Below are 21,715 nucleotides of genomic sequence, written 5' to 3' on the forward strand. Positions count from 1 at the left end.
GACTAAGCCCAGCATGACAGAGGTGACATGGTAAGTCCTCCAACTTATTTTTGTACCTTCAGAACACTTCTTCTTGTCTAATATTAGCAGGTGATCATCTTATGACCATCTTATAACCACTTAGTCAGTAGAAATGCCCCATGCTTTGCCCCACCTGAGACCCCCCTGCTAATATACCATTTTTTTGGCTGATGCATCATTTTTGGCCCTCAAAGCAAGGTCTATCAACCAATGGGATTCTATATTTTTTGTAGCCCTTCTAGCATGTTCAAGTATCAAATCTAGTAGCAAGCCTTATAAAAATAAGGCCCTGGAAGAAGAGGGCATCTCAGACCACGAAGAAGGTCTGGGGTCCACTTCATTAGAGAAGATGGTGGACACTTTAACAAAGTGCGATTGGCTCAGAGCTCTGCTTCAATAGTTTTCCTTGCAGACTGGGCAATCATAACCTCCACATTATGTAAACAATAAGTACATATAAAATATAAAAGTACAGATATGAAATCATTAAATATATGTGTCAATATATATATACACACACATATGTGTATATATACATATACATATATACATATAGTTTTATATATATATATATGTACTTAACAGAAAACTGGCCACTGAGCCTAGTCCTACCAATATAATAGTGTGCCACTGATGGAATTCCCCACATAAAAGAGGCAGTTTCTAGGGTAGCCATAACAATTTGTAATGGAAATCCTTGGAGAGAATTGGGAACATGTACAGAAATTCTGTAACTGGCTCTGGTCTGCTTACATATCATCATAAAGAAAAACCTCTTTCTCGGATGAGGCTTTGTAGCCAGAATGGTTAGTATATTCACAAGACTCTAATTAACCTAGTTGTTTCTCTCAATTTGACTTCTCTTTTGCTGACTTCTTCCTGCCTGTTAGTGTTCCAGGGAGAGAAGAGAGACAATGTTTTAAGGGCCTTACAACCTTCCCATCTGAGGCCAACATGTAGTCAGTGAACATGGGCCTCAGTTATGTGTGTGTGTGTGTGTGTGTGTGTGTGTGTGTGTGTGTGTGTGAAACAAAATTATAGAATGTTAACAGCTGGTAGAAACCATGGAGATAGTCATCAATCCAATGTTTTCATGTTTTCATTGTTGCAAATAAGAAAGCTGACACTCAACAGAGTTAAAGTGATTCACCCAAGTATACATAACTAGTAAGTGGAAGAGCCAGATATCGAAGCCAAGTGTTCTGATTCCAAGGCAAGTGCACTTTCCACTATACTGTCCTGCTCTCCCGCTCACGAATGGTAGAGAAGAGAGGAAGACTATGGACATAAAAATCATAATGCTATATGACTTTTCGAAATTCTTCTGGATGCTTTCTTACCCTAGAACTATATTTATTTGTTAACTTCTTATTTCTATAAAGATTGCCTTAAAACTTTGCATTACTATGATTACATAGGTTTACAAACTACGTATAACATCTCATTTGATCTTTACAACAACCATGTGGAATGAAATGAAATAAGCATTTATTAAGTAAATTTATTGTGCCAGGCATTGTAATAAATCTTGTGAGATTTGTGTAATTAGTGAATCCATTTTAGAGATGAAGCAACTACAAATTATATATGCTAAATGTCTTGGCAAAAGTAGTACACTTGATCATTTCTATGGGTGGGATTTGAATCCAAGTTAAGCTGATTCCAATATTCTACTGTCTCACATTTGCTTATTATCTGCAATTTCCAGCAGTTTTTCCACTTGCTGTTTAAAGGAACATCAATTATCTTTCTTCCTCTAAAAATCTGAAAACACATTTGAATTTAAAAAAAAAACACTTTAAAATAGCTACAGATTGGTTTCTTTAAAATCTCCCAGAATACTTAGCACAGGACAGGAAACCTAATAGATGCTCAACAAATATTTTTTTGTTTGATTGAAACATCTTCCCCTGTTAAACCTTCTCTGAGACTTAAAGGTGAGTAATGCTTAATGAAATGTACATGTTCCAAAAACTACTGCTGTAAACTAGATATTTGCAAAAACAAATACACTTTCCCTATTGGCTTCCATCATGAAATCATATCCATCTATATCTATGTTATATATAATATGTGTGTATGTATATATAGTGTGTATGTATGTACATGTGTATATTTACGTATCTATATATACACACATATTTATAATTATATGCATATATATCTGGAAAAAGGTTGATTGAAGATGCAGATCACAAGAATGAAGAAAACATTTTAAAGGGAAAATTGTATCTTTTTGATAGAGCGATATTACAATTTCAACACTTTGAAGAGTTGACAAGAATGCTACACTTGGCTATTCTGAAAATAAGGGACAAAATTCAAATATGGAACAATATAGCTCAGAAAAGTGTGGCAGTACAATCATCAATCTTACACATTCTTTCTACCATAAAAATAACAATTCCTAAAGATTAACAATTTGTCCAAGTTTTTCACACATCTTGAAGCATCTTAACACTTCTAGTTTCAAAGCTGAGTTAATTCCTTCAATATTTTTATTATTAGTTTTTGGTTCTCTTCTTTTTTTTCCTTTTTTTTTTTTGGCTAGGCAATGGGGTTAAGTGACTTGCCCAGGGTCACACAGCTAGTGTTATGTGTCTGAGGTCGGATTTGATCTCCGGTCCTCCTAAATCCAGCGCCGGTGCTCTATCCACTGCGCCACCTAGCTGCCTTGATTCTCTTCTTAACCGTTGAACTTAATGCACACTGACTTTATAAGTCGAGCAAATCCAAGGACACAGTTCCTTAGATCATGTATGATCATTAATAAAATAATGAATCCTAACTGAATTCCTGTTACTTCTATGACTCACTATCTCACCAATGTGGATGCTCTGTCCACTGATAAATATTACAACCTATCCATGCCCTCTCCTCATGTACACTCCTACTCAAATGCTTTTCTCATTTCCCAGCTGCCCCACTTCCAAGGAATTATAATGTAAACTCCTTAAGGACAGAGAACCTGTTTTTGCTTTGTATACTAAACACTTAGCATAGGGCCTGGTAAATAATAAGTGCAGAATAAGTATTTGTTGAAAAACTGATGACAGGGGTTATCCACCCAACATTCTAGGGAGTCTCCTATGATTCTCTAGATAATGCTTAGATACTGTGTTTTCTCTTCCTAAAGCTCTCATGCCATCCTGTGTACCACTTCACTTGTATATTGCTTAATTGATAATATGTTGCATTCTATTAATGAACAACGCATTGCAAACCAAGATTTCAGTTTGTTTAGGTTGTTTATTTGTTTGTTTTCTAAGGGATATTTCCTCTAGAAACAAGAAGCAAAATTGTTCATTTGGATTTCTTTTTGCCTCTGCCTGTTCTCCAGTGGGTTTGCTAACAAGCAGTAAAGTTGAATTGAGCTTTAGAGAGAAAGCAAAAGGTCTGAATAACATGCAAACTGGGTGATCAAATGCTAAATAACTGAGACTGAAAGGTACGTCAAATGTGTAATAAAGAATGCTGATTTCTTATTCTTACCTTATTATTATTCCTTCAGAGGAACAGATGCTATTAAAAAATGAGAATTATCCAGTATGTGATTCCCAAAGCTATATATGTTTACATTTTCATTCATAGCTGAATTCCTGTGGCAATAGTCAGCAATACAATCTGTCTTAGCAAGTCAGGTATAATTTGTCAAAATGGTAGAGTGTACTTGAGTTGAGGTGTATGTCTACATGTCAGAGGGAGAAAAACAACTTGTCCAGAATATAAATCTCTGAAAGAGTAATAATACGGAAGGTGAGCAGGGCATATTTCTTCCACTAAATAAGGATATATACAGTTTCTAAAATTTTTACAGTTCTTTCTAAAAATCCCTAATCCTCTTGCTCTAAAAACTGTACTTCAGTTGCTAACTGGGCAATAATTGAAGCTGCCGGCTAGGTAGATGTTTTCATTGTATCCTCAATATTGATTCGGAGGATATAATTGCCACATTTATTTCTTTAAAGCCTTTAAAACACGGTAACAGAACAATCTTGTTTTCTGTAATAAATTTTTATGTATTAATATCTAAAATTACTTAGAGAATTAACATGTTGCACATTGTTTTAAGTTTTAAGTACAGTAGGTTTATCCCTTTTAGTCAAAGACCAACCAAAAAAAAATATTTGTTACCATTTGTAAACTCCATTCAGGCTGTTGACTAGTTCCATCATGTCCTATTCTGATCTTGTATATTTTGCCAACGTTCTTTATTTGAACCTGAATGAAATTAAAAATTGAAAAAAAAGTCATCCTCAAATTTTAGATCATACCTATGACGAATTTGTTGCATGTTTTTTCCCATTAAAAGCATTTTGCAGCTCTCGGCAGTTAAAGAGCTCTCTAAGTCAGTATCAGCATCTGAGGATTAACCCCTCCATAAGATGCTATCACTGGAGCCTCACAGATAGGTAATATAAGGCAGAAATATTACATGATTCAACTAAAATACGACAGATGTAGTCAGATGAAAGAACAGGATTCAGGAGAATTGTTCTGAATTCTCTGCACACCACACCTCTTTCTAGGAATCCTCCTTTTTGGTAGACTGAGATCTGGTAATAAAAATATAGGCTCTTAAGAGAATGAGAGGGAGGGTAGAGTAGAGAGGAGCTTTTATCAAAGAAAACCTCAGCAAAGTGTTTTCTACAAGGAGGGCAGTAACTAAAATAAATCTTTGCTATAATTCATCTAGTGGAATAGAGAGGAATGAAAGCGGATGGGGTCTAGATTCCACTGGAATGGAAGCTTTCTGGTGGCATGGATTGTTTCTTTTTAGTCTTTGTATGCCCTCCACCCAGCACAGTGCCATGGACATAATCAATAAATATTTGCTGATTTGAAGTAAACCTTCGCTCAACTCCCTACGGCCTTCATCCTTTTGAATTTCCCGGAATTGCAGGCCAGGAGATATTTGAGCAAAACTCAGACAGCAACAATATACCCATAAAATACACGCACTTTGATTTCTGCTCTTGCTCAGTGGAAGTAATGCAGCTATTATTCACTCTCCATCCACCTAAACCTTCAAAGATTTTTCTGATCCTTAAGGTTTCAGTGAGCCTATCCTTCTGTCTCATGGAGCAGATACTCATAAAGTATCACTATCTTCAGATTACCTCTTTAAAATACAAAATACACTAGAATTGTTCTCCCCTTTCTAATAAAGTGAAGGGACAAATTCCAAAACAAAAGGGCAACCCCAAGTTACGCTGAAAGTCAGCAGAAAAATTCATGTTAAAACTCAAGTGTCCTGTTTATTTTCTAGGCACCTTGGCTTCTAGTCAATCAGCCAGAAAGCATTTATTGCATGATCACTAGACACAAAAGACATTCTGTTAAGCACCAGGCATTTAAAGAAAGGCAAATACACCGTACCTGCCCTCAAGAAACTGATCATGCTAGGACAAACTGTTCCTTTACAACTGCAAACAGCTATTGCTGAGATTCAGAGAATCTCTTCTCTAAGATTTAGGCTAAAAAATATTTACCTAAAATGTAGCTTAGGGGTAGCTAGGTGGCACAGTGGATAAACTGCTGAGCCTGGAAGCAGGATGACTCTTCTTTATTGAGTTCAAATTTGACCTCAGACACTTACAAGCTATGTGACCCTAGGCAAGTCACTTTACCATGTTTACCTCAGTTCTTCATCTGAAAAATGAGCTGGAGAAGGAAATAGCAAACCACTCCTGTATCTTTGCCAAGAAAACCCCAAATGGGGTCATGAAGAGTGAATGGGGACATGACTGAAATGAATGAATAACAAAAAATGTAGTATGTAGTTCTAAGCAACAGCCAGATACTGTGACTCAAAAATTCATCTGCCTCTTGCAGATTTTTGTGGATGTAAATTAGTCTCTATTCAGTCTTAGAATGTTCTAAGAAGGTCCTTTAGATACCAGAGAAATCTTTATTCCTCCACACACATAGCCCCATGCACTTATCATTGTGGGGGTGAGGGTTTGTTTGTATTACTGTTGTTTCAGTGATTGTCATTTCTCCCTGACAGATTGTAAGCTCTGTGGGGGCAGGGACTAGGTCTCATCTAAACTTTGTATCTGCTCCAGCACCTATCACAGTGCTCTGCACACACAGCAGGCACTGAGCTCACGGTGTAAGATCATGAGATTATTGTTCTAAAGCTGGAAGGAGCATAGGAACATAGTACTATCTATTTTGAGCTGGAAGGAAACTTGGAGATCATCTGATCGAATTTTCTTATTCTACAAATAAGGAAACCAAAGGTCAGAGAAAATAAATGATTTGGCCAAGTTCATACAGGTAGAAAATAACAAAGCTAACATTAGAACAAAGGTCTTGGGACTCCAAGATGAGAACTCTTTTGAATGTTCTCTGTTACAATAGGTCAGATACTACCTAAATATATGCTAAATTGAAAGGAAAGAACAATTTTAAGGGGAAATCTATTTTTTATCAGTGCACCAAAGTACTTTAGAGAGCAAACAAGGGCTGACATTAAGTGTAGTCACTCTACTTGAGATCAGGGACTGTCTTTTGCCTTTCTTTGTATCCCCAGTACTTAGCTTAACACCTGGTAGGCCCTTAATAAATGCTTATTAACTGACTCACTGACCAACTTAACAGCCAAGGACTAGGAGAGGTACCAGCCACAGTCAAATGGTGAATCAAGTTGGTGATGCCCACCACCAAGCCAAGACACGAAGGAAATCGTATTGACCCCCAAGGTCACAATCCTATGGAGAAAGATGCAGCTAAACAACTTCTGGTTGGCAATCATATTTCATGTGAAAGAACAAAATACAAGATGAGTTTTTTGTCACCAGAAGATTCCCTAGACCAGTGATTCTTAACCTGGAACCTATGAACTTTTTTGAAAATATATTTTAATATCTATTTTCATAATTGATTTCCTTGTAATCCCATGTATTTAATTTTACTTATCCAGAAATTATTATTTTGAGAATGGGTTCATAGGCTTCATCAAACTGCCAAAGGGACCTACGACATGCAAAAAAAAGGTTAAGAAGCCCTGCTCTAGCCACTGTCCAGCTGAGTTTTGTTCAAAATGATGGTTTATGAGGTCAATTTCAATCCTAAAATTACTTTCTTTAAGAAAAGAGATTTTCTCCAACATTTTCCCTAAATTGGGTAAGAGGTGTGTGTGTGTATGTGTGTGTACACAAGTGTGTGCCTGCTGGGGATCATAGAAGGAGTAGTCTTTCCTCAACTGCTTACAGTAGACATATGGTAATTTGTAGAGGAATCCTGAAACATGGAAGGTTTGTGCTATGCAAATAACAAACACAAAAAATTAAAAGTTCCCCTCCCACATGACAGAAGTATATTTTAAGATGGCACATAGATTAATGCCAGGGCCAGCCTTTACTCTCTACCTGAAATTCATCCTCCTTTCTTGGAAGGAACAGCTGCTCCCTATTGTCCTTGCCAAGAGGTAGTGGTCCAGTAACTCCTCTGTCTCCATACACCCAGAGGGTGACATTGGCTCGAGTCCCTGTATTTCCTGTCAGCACCAACACCCGCCATTCATCATCTGAGAGAAGAACCCTGTCACTGGCAGAGGTGTTGCAGATTTTTGCTGTGGGAACAATGACAAAAGAGAACATTAGTAGCAGAGCAGATGCACCATCAAGCTAGTTGCTTCCTTTGTCACATGGGAGCCCAAGGACATCAAATTGTTGGAACGGTGTTGTTACAACTCCAGGGAGGCCTTTGGAGATTGACTGTGAATTGTTGCCTCTCCTAAGATTTTGCTTTGGTAAAGCTAAATGACTTTAGGGGTGACAATGAGCAATAAACAGCTGGCATGTCCAGTCAACTTCTGCTCACTATATAGAACATTATAGCAATGGACAGATTATGTTCTGCCAGTCTTTTCCCATTGATCCTTCTTTAAGCTGAACACTAAAATGTATCTCAGATACTATAACAGAAAAGGAAGACATATTTAAATGAGAAATGGAAAATAGTAAGATACAATGTAAAAATACCATTTCAAAAAGAGCACAGGCATTGGAATTGGGAAATGTGGGTCCCAACCCTGCCACTAACTAGCTGGTGACCTTGGGGCACCTGACTGACTCTTCATTTCCTTATACACAAAATGAGGTGTTTGGAGTAGATGATTTCAAAAGCCCTTGTTAGCTCTAAAAATCTCATGATCTATCAGCAACAAGTCTTCCTACTAGAGGGGAAGATGAAAAATAAAGCTGAATCGATTTGACACTAAAGAACAAATATTTTTCGTAGTTCTAGCTCTCAAATAGAATAACAAATTTCCTAGTTTCTTGAGACACATCAGTCATTCTATGTACAAGATGAACGAAGTGGACATCTGTCAGCTAACATGCTCAGTTGTCTGCCTCTTACTAGTTCACAATTTTATTTTATTTAGTACCTACTATGTGCTTAGCCCATACTGTTGAGGAGATACAAAGTTTATATATATATACACACATATACACATACATATATACGTGTATACATGCATATATACATATATATATGTTTGTGCTCTTAAGTAACTTACAGTGTAATGGGTAAGTCTGGGTGGCAGGAAACCACAGATGCTACAAGGTAAGTATATTAAAGAATTATAAAACAAATTAACTCAATTAATTAACTTATTAATTATATCAACTATATTAATTATATATTATTAATATATAATTGTCATATAAATATATTGATTAATACTATAATATATTAATATATTGTATTATATATGCTGTATATTAGGTATTGAAATAATATAAAATTAATGTATAATTATTATATAAATATGTAATTATATAATATTATATTAAATATACTAATTATATTAGCTATATTAATTATAAAACAAATTAACTCAAAATAACCTCCCAAAGTCTTAGCATTTGAATTTTTTCATTGAGAAGCTGATCCTCAGGGAAGCAACACAATTACAAAGGTAGGCACTAAGTTGGAGTACTGACTCCAAGACCAGTGCTCTATTTGCCGTCTTTAGCCAATTGTTTTCAAGGTATTTTCACAAAATGTAGTCCAGGACTTTTGGATTAATACATTCTTAAAGCAGGTGCTGTCGTGTGTACATTCAAGGCAATTGACCAATCAGGACAATAGTAATTTTAGAGGTAGCAGGATATGGATCAAGATTCACCTTGGAGCTTCAGACAAAATGAGGGAACTGAACTATGTGGCTTCTCAATTGGTTGGTTGTTGTCCTTCACTCTTGAAGAGGTTTCAAATGACATCATATTGGAGTCAGGGTGCATTGTGTCCAACTGTGGCTGCTCAGACAAATACAAACTCGAAAGACTCTACCACAGGTTGGACACAAATAGTCTATATGAACATTCAGAATAGAGATGTCTCTAAATTTGTGCATTTCCCACTTCTTTTGAGTTACTACAATTCTGTTTTACTCATAGAGCACAGCACCTTCTTTGATGTGGGAATACCATGTTGGGCCAATGTCTCCCATGTCTCACAATCAATTCCAAAGTTCTTCAAAGAGACTTTGAAAGTGTCCTTGTATCACTTCTTTTGGCCTCCATGTGAGTGCTTGCCTTGTGTGTGTTCTCTGTAAAATGGTCTTTTAGGAAAGCATACTTTTAGCATTTGAACAGTGTAGCCAGCCCATCAGAGTTGCACTCTCTGCAGTAGAGTTCGAATGCTTAGCAGTTTAGCTCAAGAAAGGACCTCAGTGTTTGGTACCTTTTCTTGCCAGGCGATCTTCAGAATCTTCCTTAAACAATATAAATGGAAGTGATTCAGTTTCCTGGAATGTCACTAGTATATTGTCCAGGTTTCAGAAACAAACAATGAGGTCAGCACAATGGCTCTGTAGATCTTCAGTTTGGTAGGCAGTCTAATACCTCTTCTCTCCCACACTTTCCTTTGAAGCCTCCCAAAAACTGAGCTAGCTCTGATGATGCATGCATTAATCTCATTAACCTCATATGTACATCCCTGGAAAGTATACTGCCAATGTACGTGGTTATCCACAGCATTCAATATTTCTCCATTTGCTGTAACCAATGGTTCCATGTGTGGATGGTGTGGTGCTGGCTAGTGGAGAACCTGTGTTTTTTGGGTTTTTTTGTATTAATTGTTAGGCCAAAATTAACATAAGCAGCAGAGAATCAATCCATACTTTGTTGTATTTCAGTCTCAGAGGTTGCATTGAGTGCACAATCATTGGCAAACAAAAAAAAAAATCATGCACCAACTCTCCATCTGCTTTAGTCTATGCTTGTAGCCTTTTCAAGTTAAATAATTTACCATCACTTAAAAAATCTACCGTCAGGTAGCTGACCTTCACCCTCATTGAAGGTGTCTGTCAACATCACTGAAAACATCAGGTTAAAAAGCACTGGAGCAAGCACATAGCCCTGCTTCACCCCATTGGTGACTGGGAGCATTGTCTATTATTCAGAACCTATGCAAGCATTCCACCATGAAACTGGTATACTATACTGATGAACTTCTCCAGGCAACCAAATTTTGCCATGATTTTCCACAAGCCCTCATGACTGACAGTATCAAAGGCCTTGGTCAAATCGATGAACATTGTGTTCAGATGTCTGTTCTGCTCCTGGCATTTCTCTTGGAGTTGTCAGGCAACAAATATTATATCAACTATTGCTCAGCTATTTCTAAATCCATGCTGGCTCTCAGGTACGAGATCATCTTTCCGGTGAGGGTTTAGACTATAAAGGAAGACTCTGGCAAAAATCTTTCCTGCAGTGACTAATAGAAAGATCCCCTTGTGATTGTCATAGGATAATCTATTTCCTTTACCTTTATAGAGATGGATAATGGAGGCATACTTGAACTGATAGGGGATGATCTCCTCTTGCCCATATAACCCAGAAAATTTTTATCGGCTTTTGTTTGAGCAGTGGACCCCTTGCCTTGTAAATATCAGCTGAAATAGAATTAGCAATAGGCACTTTGCCACACAAGAGGAGCCTAGTGGCATTCAAAACCTTTCTTCAGTTGGAAGTTCTGTTAGAGAGGTACTGACTTCAACCTGAGGTAAATGGTCACTGGTTTTAGTATTGATTGATAATGGTCTGTTGAAAACAATGTGCAAGTGTTCAGCCCATCTCTCCAGGACCACATCGTTATCACTATTCAATGTTGCTTCATCAGCACTGAGGAGCTGAGATGCACCATAGGTCTTTGGCCCGTACAGAGCCTTCAAGGCATCATAAAAGTGTTTTGATTGTTACTGTCAGAATAAAACTGAATTACGTCTGTCTTCTTACTGAACCAACAATCTTGTATTTCTCTCTAAACTTCACTTGCACTTTACTTTTAATAGAGTTAAATGCTGTCTTCTCAGAAATTGATGAACTATCCTTCTTATAAACCCTGTGGACTTCTCATTTTTCATTTAGCAGCTTCTGAATTTTCCCAGCATTTTCATCAAACCAGTCTTGATATTTGCAAGTGTTCCGGCCTAGATACATAAATGTGGTGCTATACACAAAATCTCTGAAAGCTGCCCACTCTTTTTCTGCTCCACTGTTGCCAAGTGTGTGTTGGCTCAGCTTTCCCTCCACCTTAGCAAGGAACTGTTCCTACTTGGAAAAGCACTCTAATCTGTTGACATTGTCTTCTGGTAATCATCTTGCCTTGGGGCCGCTGCTTTTATTGAATGTGAATATTTACCTTGGAGAAGATAAGTCTATGATCAGTCCGGCACTCTGTGCCACACACTGCCTTCATCACTCTCACATCTTGTTTGTCTCTTCTCCTTACAATAACATGGTCTGTTAAATGACCACATTGGATGTGAGGGTGCATCCATGAAGTTTTATTGCATTTAGGTAACAAAAGACAGTGTTGGTGATAAGAAAATTATGAGATGCACATCTTCTATTGTAAATGGCCACTGCTGTTGCTGTTTCCAACTCCATTCCTTTCAAGTACTCCCTGCCATGTCTGGGAGTCTGTGCCTACGGTTGCATTAAAGTCACTCAGAATTGTAAGCTTACCCTCTTTTGGAACATTGATGATAAAAGTCTCCAGGTCTTCATAAAATTTTTCTTTGACCTCATCAGAATTTGTCACGGTGGGAGCATACACAGAGATGATGGTGGTGTGGCACTTTCCTCCAAATGACAGTCACATTATCATGACTCCTTTTGGTAGGCATACAAGCTTGTTGACTGGGTGAGTTTTGATTGCAAAGTCTGTGCCAGCTCCACAGTGCTCCCCTTCACTGCAGCCATTCCAGAAAAAACATGTATCTAGCTCTGACTTCAGTAAGCTGGCCTTCATTTGCCAACCTTGTTTCACTCAGAGCTGCTATTTGGATGTTATACCTGCTGAATTCTCTCACAACAAGAGCTGTTCATCTTTCCGGTCTACTGGATTTCATATTTCATGTCAGGCAGCTAGATGGTATAGTGGATGGAATGTGGAACCTGGAGCAAGAGGACCTGAGTTCAAATCCAGTCATAGATACTTATTAGCTGTGTGACCCTGCACAAGTCATTTAACCTTGTATGCCTTAATTTCTTATTTGTAAAATGAGCTGGAGAAGGAAATGACAAACCACCCTAGTATCTTTGCCAAGAAAATCCCAAATGGGGTCACAGAGAGTTGGACAGGACTGAAACAATTCAACAACAACAATTTCCCTAATTATCTCTTTATGGGTATAGGGTGTGCTTAGGGAATATTGGTGTGAGGGCTGCTGAGGCCTTTTCAGAGCTGCCTTGCACTTTGGGTGTCCGCTTGGTTCACCCAACTCTCACCAGTGCCTGCAAGAAGCTGTAACATACACAGCAGCCACATCTTCAGTAAACCATTTTGGCAGATGAGCTAAACCAGGCCAAGGGTAATCAAGAGGTCTCAAACCCTTTGGTGAGTCAGAGGGGTGTCTACCCCCAAGCGTGGGAAACCTTCCTCAGCAGAATGGGCAGATGAGAACAATTTGTAATAACCTTCTCCTACCTTGAACTTGAGCTAATACTTTTGTTTGTTCCTCTCCTATATATCTTTTATGTATTATTTTGTATTATAGTTACTTGTGTATGTTGTCATATCCTCCTCCTAAATCAAAAGTTCAAAGACAGTCAAAACAATGTCATACCTAACCCTTAGTCGAAACAAGGGTTTTCCACCCACAGTACGTTCTCAATCTGTTTGCTGAACTAAATGAACTGAGGCTGTCCCCCCATTCCTGGAATGTTCTCCTTCCACATTACCAACTCTTGGCTTCCTCTAAGTTTCAGCTTCAATCCAGCCTTTTACAAAAATCCAGCCTTCTCTCAGTTCCCCCAACCCTCACTCTCTCTAGTGCCTTTCCTCTGAGATTATCTTCCATTACATTGTATATATCACATATCTACATAGCTGTTTACATGTTGTCTCCCCCATTAGAATGAGAGCTCAATAAGGGCAAAGACTCTTTGTACCTTTCTTTGAATCCCCAGTGCCTGGCACATAATAGGTGCCTAACAAATGTATATTGACTTAGCTTAATGATTTTAAAGTTCAGTAACACAAATTCATGATCAGGGCTAGGATTACTACCTCTTGAGTGAAGTGTTCACCCATTTGGCCATTTGTGTCTCTCTTTTATAAGTCAAAGGTACTATAGAGGATCTCTAAAAAAGGTCACATAGTAATCCTACCTGCTTACTAGTTCACCCACACCTTTAAGGATTGATGGTTGCCTGAAGGAATAGGCACTGAATCTGTGATTTCCCTGGTATAGGGAATGCTCAAATGAGGAAAGTTCCAATTTCAATACAGGTTGCCAACTACTTTACAGTGTTTGGAGCTGCTTAGAGAGGTTAAGGGCCTTTCCCAGCATCATGTAGTCAATATTCAGCAGAGATGGGACATGAATCCGTCTTACTGGCTCCAAAACCAGTTCTGAGATTATTGATACCATCCAGTAATCAACTGTTCCAAGGGAGCAGCATTAACTCTTACAGGCAAGAGGGCATTATAAGCAATGCACTTTTTTATTCATTTATTTTATTTTTAATTTATGGAATAAAACAAGCATTTCTATAACAGTATAATAAAAAAAGATGATTACACGTGAAACAGCAAATTTATTCTGTATAACTTGCTATTCCTTTTAAATATATAATACAGTTATCATGTAAATTTCTTTTTTCTTTTTTTTCTTCCTTCTCCCTTACCCTAAAGATGGCTATAATTAGATCATTAGGCACAAATATATACACACACACATACATATATATATGTATGTATATGTATGTAAAATTATTATATAGTACATTGGAGTAATAATTTACTAATCCTAAAGCAACTTAGTGGCCAAAAAGAGTCACACATTTCCTAAGGTCATTAATTTACTCTCAGTCCAAAGACACTGATAGGATATTACCCAATCACAAGTCTCCTTGGACTTGATAGGTTTCGTACTAATATGAACTAGACAGCCAATTTTTAGGGTCCACTTCACATAAACCCAAAGGGTTATATTGCAATCAAATATTTGTTCGACTGTATAGTATGGAGTCAGAGCACAAGGGCACTTCCTACTTGGGTTACGGTCATTGATAACATAACATGGTATGATCTGTAAAGTAGAACAATGTATTATAATGTATGTCATTCTCAATTAAAATGAATATAATCAAATGATATGATCTTTTGGGAAAAAATGAATGTCCATCAGTCTCAAGCTATAAATTTCTCCTTCTGGGGACCATAAAAGTGGAGGCTTTTGTTGACTGAAGTCTAAAAATATTTTATATAGAGAGGGCACTTGATGGCAGTTCTAGGTTAATCGACAGAGCTCTCCTTCAAAGGTCTCACTGATTAAAATCCATTCTAAATAACATCTATCCCAATGACTCAAAAATGTCCTCAGTGGGAGTGACAGAATGTTTCAACTCACCACTAATCATATGGTAGTAATGATTCATTATCCCTTTGTGCCATCCTATAGTAGCTCTGGGACAGGGATTGTATATCATAAATCTGATTATGTATAAATTATTTGGCATTTTGTTTTTGTGCTTTTTTTTAATATGTACTAAATTCAACATGTTAGTTCCAAGAGCTGTCCCAATTGTCTTTGACAATGAGTCAGATAAATATATAAGGAACTAACTAATTCCACCAATTCATAGGTTAGGTCAAGGTTGGGGTCAGCCTGAAGCACAGATCACCACTGGGGAGCCTAAGCAATAAGGAGATGTCATCAAAGTGACAAGGTCATGCTCAAGAGAGCTGATTTATACTGAAACCTAAAACAGCAATTGGAAGCCTGGGGTTTTGCATCAATCTATACTGTATTTTGCAAATAAAATTACTTTTTGAGACTCCAATTCAAATATATACAAAGGTACTGGGGTGAAGGGCATAGAGATAGTAAAGGCATACTCTCCCTGTGTTTTTCACAATATTGAGATCCCAATTTTGCCAAACCTAATATGAATAGGCAGCCAAATCCATTCACCACCTTGAACAACTTGCATTAATCAATCAATTGATGAATCCAGAAACTCTTACAAAGGGCCTATTATATACCAGGCACTGTGTCAAGTGCTGAAAAATATAAAAGATCTTCTGATAAGATTTGCAATACACAAAGTTGGGAGGGAAAGCTAAGCAGTGAATGGGAATATTTTCAAAACCATCATGACAGGCTGGAATGCTGGGCTGAGAACAGCAAGAAGAAATTTAACACGGACAAAAACAAACCACTGTGATAAGATTTTTTTATGATCTACATCATAGAAAGAACAGCCTGGACAAGAGAAAACTAAGGGGAAATACTACAGCTGTCTTGAAATATTAGACAGACTGTCATGTATAAGAGAGAACAGACTTGTTTTCTCTTATTAGAGAAGTAAAATATCTATTGGACATGTACTCGGTGTTGAAGACTCGGCTTGGTTTAACCAAAATTCATGTTAAAAAAAAAAGGATTTGATAGTCTGATTTGATCATAGACTTAAATTGCAATAACTTGATACAGCTAGTATAAAAGCAAATACAATCAGCTTGCATTAATAGAAGTAGAGTTTCTGCAATAGGAAGTAGTGACCCCATTGAACTCTGAGCTGGTCAGATCACATCTGCTGTGTCAAGTTCACATCTGGACATACTATTTTAATAATGGGCAAGCTAGATTGCTTCCAGCGAGAGTGTCTAGGCAAATGAACTCTTTGAAAACATGTCATATAAGGAACTAGAGCTATTTAGCTTGGAGAAGGGAAGAAAATAAGAAGACACGATACTCTGTTTTCAAATATTTGTTCTATATTGTCCTAGAAGTAAAAACTAAGAGAAAGAGGTAAAAATTTAAAGGAACTTGTTTTTGAGGCAACTAAAAGAGGGATTTTAGAGTAACTAGAACTATCCAAATACTGAGAAGGATGCTTTTAAAAGTAGTGAGTTTTCTATCACTAGAGGTATTCAGACAGAGACTGGATGACCACATCTCAGGACTTCTATAGGAGAATATTCTATACTGTGTAAGAAAACTTGACTCGACGACTTCTGATATTCTTTTCAATTCTAAATTCATGATTCACTAAAATTTTCACTACTGCCAAATTATGATTAAGGACTCAGGAAATTATTAAACACCCATTATGTGCAATAAAATGTGCTAAATGTTGAGGACAACACAAAAACAGATAAGCCATAGTCCCTCCCATAATGGATCTTATGACCTAGAGGGAGATAGAGTGTTTATATAGTTAATACCTAAGTAAAACAAACTAGAATATAAGTTCATAGCAGGAATACAAAACCATATAAAATCAGATGTTGGAGAAAGCAGTTTCAGCTAAAGGGAAGATGATATGATATAAGGGAATAAACTCTCAGTTTGGTGTCAGAAGACTTGGGTTTAAATCCTGACTCTGCAAATAGACCTGTGTGCCCTTGGACAAATCAGCTCTCTTCTCTGGAACTCAGTTTAATCATCTGAAAAGTTATGGGATTGAACTAATTGATCTCTAAAATGTCTTCCCAGGGTTAACATTCTATGATTTGTTGTCTTTTCATTTTAAATTTTTGTCATTCTGAATTTGACAGACATCAGTAAATATAAACATTTCCACATAAAGAAAATATAAATCTGCTTATGTATAACTTTGTTTCGGGTTCTGGTTGTTTCAGTTTGTTTATTTGTTTTAAGTATGTACTAAATTCAGTATATTAGTTCCAAAAGCTGTCCTAATTGTCTGTTTTTCCCTCTGAATCTCTGTTTTATTTTCTGCATTTTTAAAGTGCTTTATGAACATTTTTTTCTTTCTTTTTCTTTCTTTCTTTCTTTCTTTCTTTCTTTCTTCCTTCCTTCCTTTCTTTCTCTTTCCATCATTATCATGAGTACTCTTTTCCCCTCTAGAAATAAAAGCCTTACTTTGTAACATGTTAGCATTGCCACTCAAAACAGAACCATATATTGGCCATGTCTGAACATATATATATCATATATATCTGAACAAGATATAGTCTATCTAGTCTATCATCTCTGTATCAAAAGATGGGAAGCATACATCTTCAACAGTCCTCTAGAATCAAGATTGGTAGTTACATTGTCAGTCAATTTAAAAAAATTTTAAGTATATCAGTCCTATGCTAAGAATTGAGAATAAAAAGACAGACAAAATCAGTCCCTACCGTCTAAGAGTTCACATTCTATAGGATAGACAACATGAAAATAATTGTCTATATACATGATATATAAAGAGTAGGTAATATTAAAGTCAAATAAAACAAATTAATCAATAATATCAAAAATGAAGCTACTACTTATTGAAAGAACTAGGGAAGTCCATCTGCAGAAGATGAGATTTGAGCTGAGTCTTGAAAAAAGCTCAGGAAACTAAGAGGCTGAGGTGAGAAGGAAGAGCATTGATCAGAGTTCTATAGGCTTTGAAAGTTGTTTTCCTTTTCAGTATTGTAGTAAATATATAAATTGTTCTACTGGCTCTGCTCACTTCACTCTGCAACAGTTCATTCAAGTCTTCCTAGGTTTCTATGAATCCATCTCTTTTATCATTTCTTACGATGCAATAATATTCTATTATATTCATACACTATAATTTGTTCAGTCATTCCCCACTATGTGGGCAATCCTATGGTTTCCAGTTCTTCTCTACAACAAAGGGTGTTTCTATGAATATTTTTGTATGTATGTTTTTTTTCCTTCTCCTTCAATGATCTCTTTGGGGTATATGTCTAATAATGGTATTTCAAAAGCTATGCACAGTTAAGTGACTTTTTTTTAGCATAGTTCCATATTCCTTTCAGAATAACTGTGCCAAATTTTGGCATTAGTGTGCCTATCCTACAACATCCCTTCTAACAATTGTCATTTTCTATTTTTAGTATATGTATAGAATATTTGGTGTATAGAATATGAGGCAGAACCTCACAGTTCTTGCAATTTTCAGGTCTTTTTTTTTTTTTAGTGATATGGACTTTTTATGTGGTTGTTAATAGAATGGTTTTCTTCCCCTGAGAACTAGTGAACATCTTTTGACCATTTATCTGTTGGGGAGTGGCTCTTGTTCTCACACATTTGAATCATTTTCCTATATAGCTTGAATAGTAAGGTTTTATCAGGGAGAGTTAATGAAGAAATAAAATCTTAGTTAACGGTTTCTCTTTTGATTCATTGGTTTGGTTTGGCCAAAAGAATTTTATTTTTATGTAATCAAAACTGTTTATTTTATCTCCTGTCATCCTCTTTTCTTTGGCCAAGAAGTCTTCCCTGATCCAAAGTTGAGAAAGGCATTTTCTTCCATTCTCCTCTAATGTGTTTATGATGTGATTTTTTATTTCTACTATAAGTCATATATCCATTAGAGCTTACTGTGGCATATGGTGTGAGATGTTTGTTTAAACTTAATTTGCTATGATCTATGATTCATAAAATACTTCATGGAGAAGGTAGCATGTAAGCTGGTCCTTGGATCATGGGTAGAATATCAATAAGAAATTTAATATGATCCTAGTATATGATATGACTGCTGAAAAACTAATGCAACCTTGGACCACATTAATAAAGTTGGGGTCCAGGTCAAAGGAGGTAGTGATTCCTTTGAATTACAATTTCATTGAAAGCAAAACCTAGATCCCCACCACTATATTTAAAAAAAAATAGGTGAAAGAAAATTGTCAAATTCACTTCGCAAAAATTTATTTACTCTATGTGGTCATCAGATGAGAGTTTTGGAGCTGGAAGTAACCTTTGAAGTCATCGAGTCTAACTTCTACACTTACAGATGACTTTTTTATCATTTGAACAGCTCAAAGAAAATATAAATTATAATTCCATTCCACCAGCACAGTTATATGCAAACAAAACTAAACTTCTGCAATAGTCTTTTTGTTCTCCTTGCTTCTTTCTCCCTCCTTTCTAATGCATCTAGGTTAGAGATTAGAGACAGCCAGGTGACACACTGGATAGAGCACCAGGCCTTATAGTCAGAAAAACCTCAGTTCAAATCTGGCCTCAGGCACTTACTACTTATGTGACCCTGGGCAAGTCTCTTAGCCTCTGTTTGCCTCAGTTTCCTCATCTGTAAAATAGAGATAATAATAGCACCTACCTCCTGGAGTTGTTGTAAGGATCAAATAACATAATTGCATAATGCCTAGCATGGTGCCTGGTACACAGTAAGCCTATATAAATATTAACTATCATTATTATTCTTATTTTTAATCCATATTCCACACAATTTTCAGGTTAATATTCCTAAAATGCAAGTCTGACTATGTTACCTCTGCTCAAAATTTCAGTATTCCACTATTGCCTCTAAGACAAAATATAAAAGCCTCAAGTAGACCTTTGAAACTCTCCACAGTCTGGCACCCATCTTTCCAAACTTATTTCATATTCATCCCTTTCATTCATTCTACATTAAAAGCAAATCAACCTCCTGGTTGTTCCCCAAACTCATCTCCCACCCCCATGCTACTGGGCAGGCTGTCGCCTATATCTGATACACATTCCCTCCTTACCACAAGCTCTTAGCACCCATGGCTTCTTCCAAGAGTCAGGTCCAACGCCACCTCCTATATAAAACCTTTCTTGATTTCTCCGTTTATTAGCTCTCTCTTCCTCTTGAAAAAATGCTTTGACTTTTCTTATTTTTATATTTATTATATCATCTAGACCTTCCCTTCCCTTCTTCCACTACCCCAAAAATGCAACCTCTTTGAGGGCAGAAGCTGATTTGTTTTTGTCTTTGTATCTCAGGGCCTCACAATACAACAAGTGTTTGATAAATGTCAATTGATCTGAAAAGTAATGAATTAAGCTGAAAACTGACTTAACCCAGTCAAATTATCCAAAATGGACCAAGGCAGTGTTCAGGATAAGCTATATCAGTCATGTACTTATTCATGCAAGTAAGAAGTAGCATTTTATACTAGTAAAAACAGTGCACCAGGAATCAAGGTTTTATTGCTGACACTATTACCCACTGCGTAACATCTGAATGACAGTCACCTCAAATGACAATAATCTCATATATAAAAATGAAGATGATCCCTAAGGTCTCTTAAAATTCTAAATATCCCAAAGTTTCAAACACACACACACACACACACACACACACACACACACACACACACACACACAGTACTGGCTGATTCAGCCAACTTGCTTAAATATGGTTAAAGTTTTAATGTCACACAAAACCAATTCATTCCCTTTTAAGATTTCCAAATAAAAGAGACACCAAATATGTTCAAATGGAATGACAAAACCTATAAATATTATTCAGACTCTATTCTTTCCCATAGCCATTTTGAATTTATTGTGCTATATGGTATAAGATATCGGTCTAAATTTTTTTTTTCTTTTTTAAGACTTTATTAATAGCAGTGACTAACAATAGCTAGCTTTGTATAGCATTTTTAGGTTTGCGCTTCATCTTTACAACAACTTTATAAGATAGGTGCTATTTTATAGATAGAAATTTGAGAGAGGGTTAATGACTTGACCAAGGTGACACAGCCAGTGAAAGTCTGAAGCAGGATTTGAACTCTATCCACTAATCCCCCCAGCTGCCTCATGATTGCATTTTGTCTCTCATATTTGCATCCTCCTTTCTTTCCTTTCTTTCTTCAGCTGCTTTAGCTTAAACCTTCATTACCTCTTGCTTGGATTATTGCAATTACCTCCAAACTGGTCTCTATGTCTTCTTTCCTCCCATCTGACATGCTGCTGATGTGTTAATCTTGTAAAGCTTAGCCCTGATTATGTGAATGTTCTCCCCAGAAGCCTTTAGTGACACCCATCCCACTGCCTAATGGAGTAAATCCAAACTCAATGGCACTCATGATCTGGATAAAATCTAATTTTCCAGTCATATTTCCTACTTTTCCCTAATCCACAGCACACATTCTGATGATCAGTTATTTCTTGAGCAAGTCCTTTGATTTTCTGTTTCTATCCCTCCCCCCTCCACTCAGGTTTCCCCATCTGGGAGGCCCCCCCCACTCCTTTGTCCAGCACTGCTTCTCTAAATGCTACCCACCCTTCAGAGTCCATTTCAAATGCCTCCTCCTTCACAAAGCCTCTTCTCCGTCCCCTTCAATCAAATGTGATATTTCCTTGCTAAGAATATTTGATAAAATACTCTTGCTTGATTTGCATCATAAGTAGGTGTTGAATTAATGATTGAATAATATGCGTAGCTTCCTTTTCTAAGTACCCCAGGAGTTCTAAATCCTCACATTC

The 21,715-nt window shown here is 36.8% G+C and overlaps 1 protein-coding gene across 1 annotated transcript in view; it reads right to left on the minus strand.

Moving 5' to 3' along the window:
• The window catches only part of LOC114031725 (lipoxygenase homology domain-containing protein 1-like), a gene marked incomplete at its 3' end in the record, with an annotated part of 576,714 nt that overhangs the window by 353,459 nt on the left and 201,540 nt on the right, over positions 1-21,715 (minus strand). Inside the window, exons 19-20 of the mRNA XM_027846874.1 lie at positions 7,398-7,600; positions 4,156-4,242 (exon numbers count right to left, since the gene is read on the minus strand). Coding sequence (XP_027702675.1) covers positions 4,156-4,242; positions 7,398-7,600 — 290 coding nt within the window. The remainder of the gene's footprint in view (positions 1-4,155; positions 4,243-7,397; positions 7,601-21,715) is intronic.

This window comes from Vombatus ursinus, unplaced genomic scaffold (genome assembly GCF_900497805.2).
Source record: "Vombatus ursinus unplaced genomic scaffold, bare-nosed wombat genome assembly UNPS02015255.1, whole genome shotgun sequence".
In the NCBI taxonomy this organism is placed as follows: Eukaryota; Metazoa; Chordata; class Mammalia; order Diprotodontia; family Vombatidae; genus Vombatus; species Vombatus ursinus.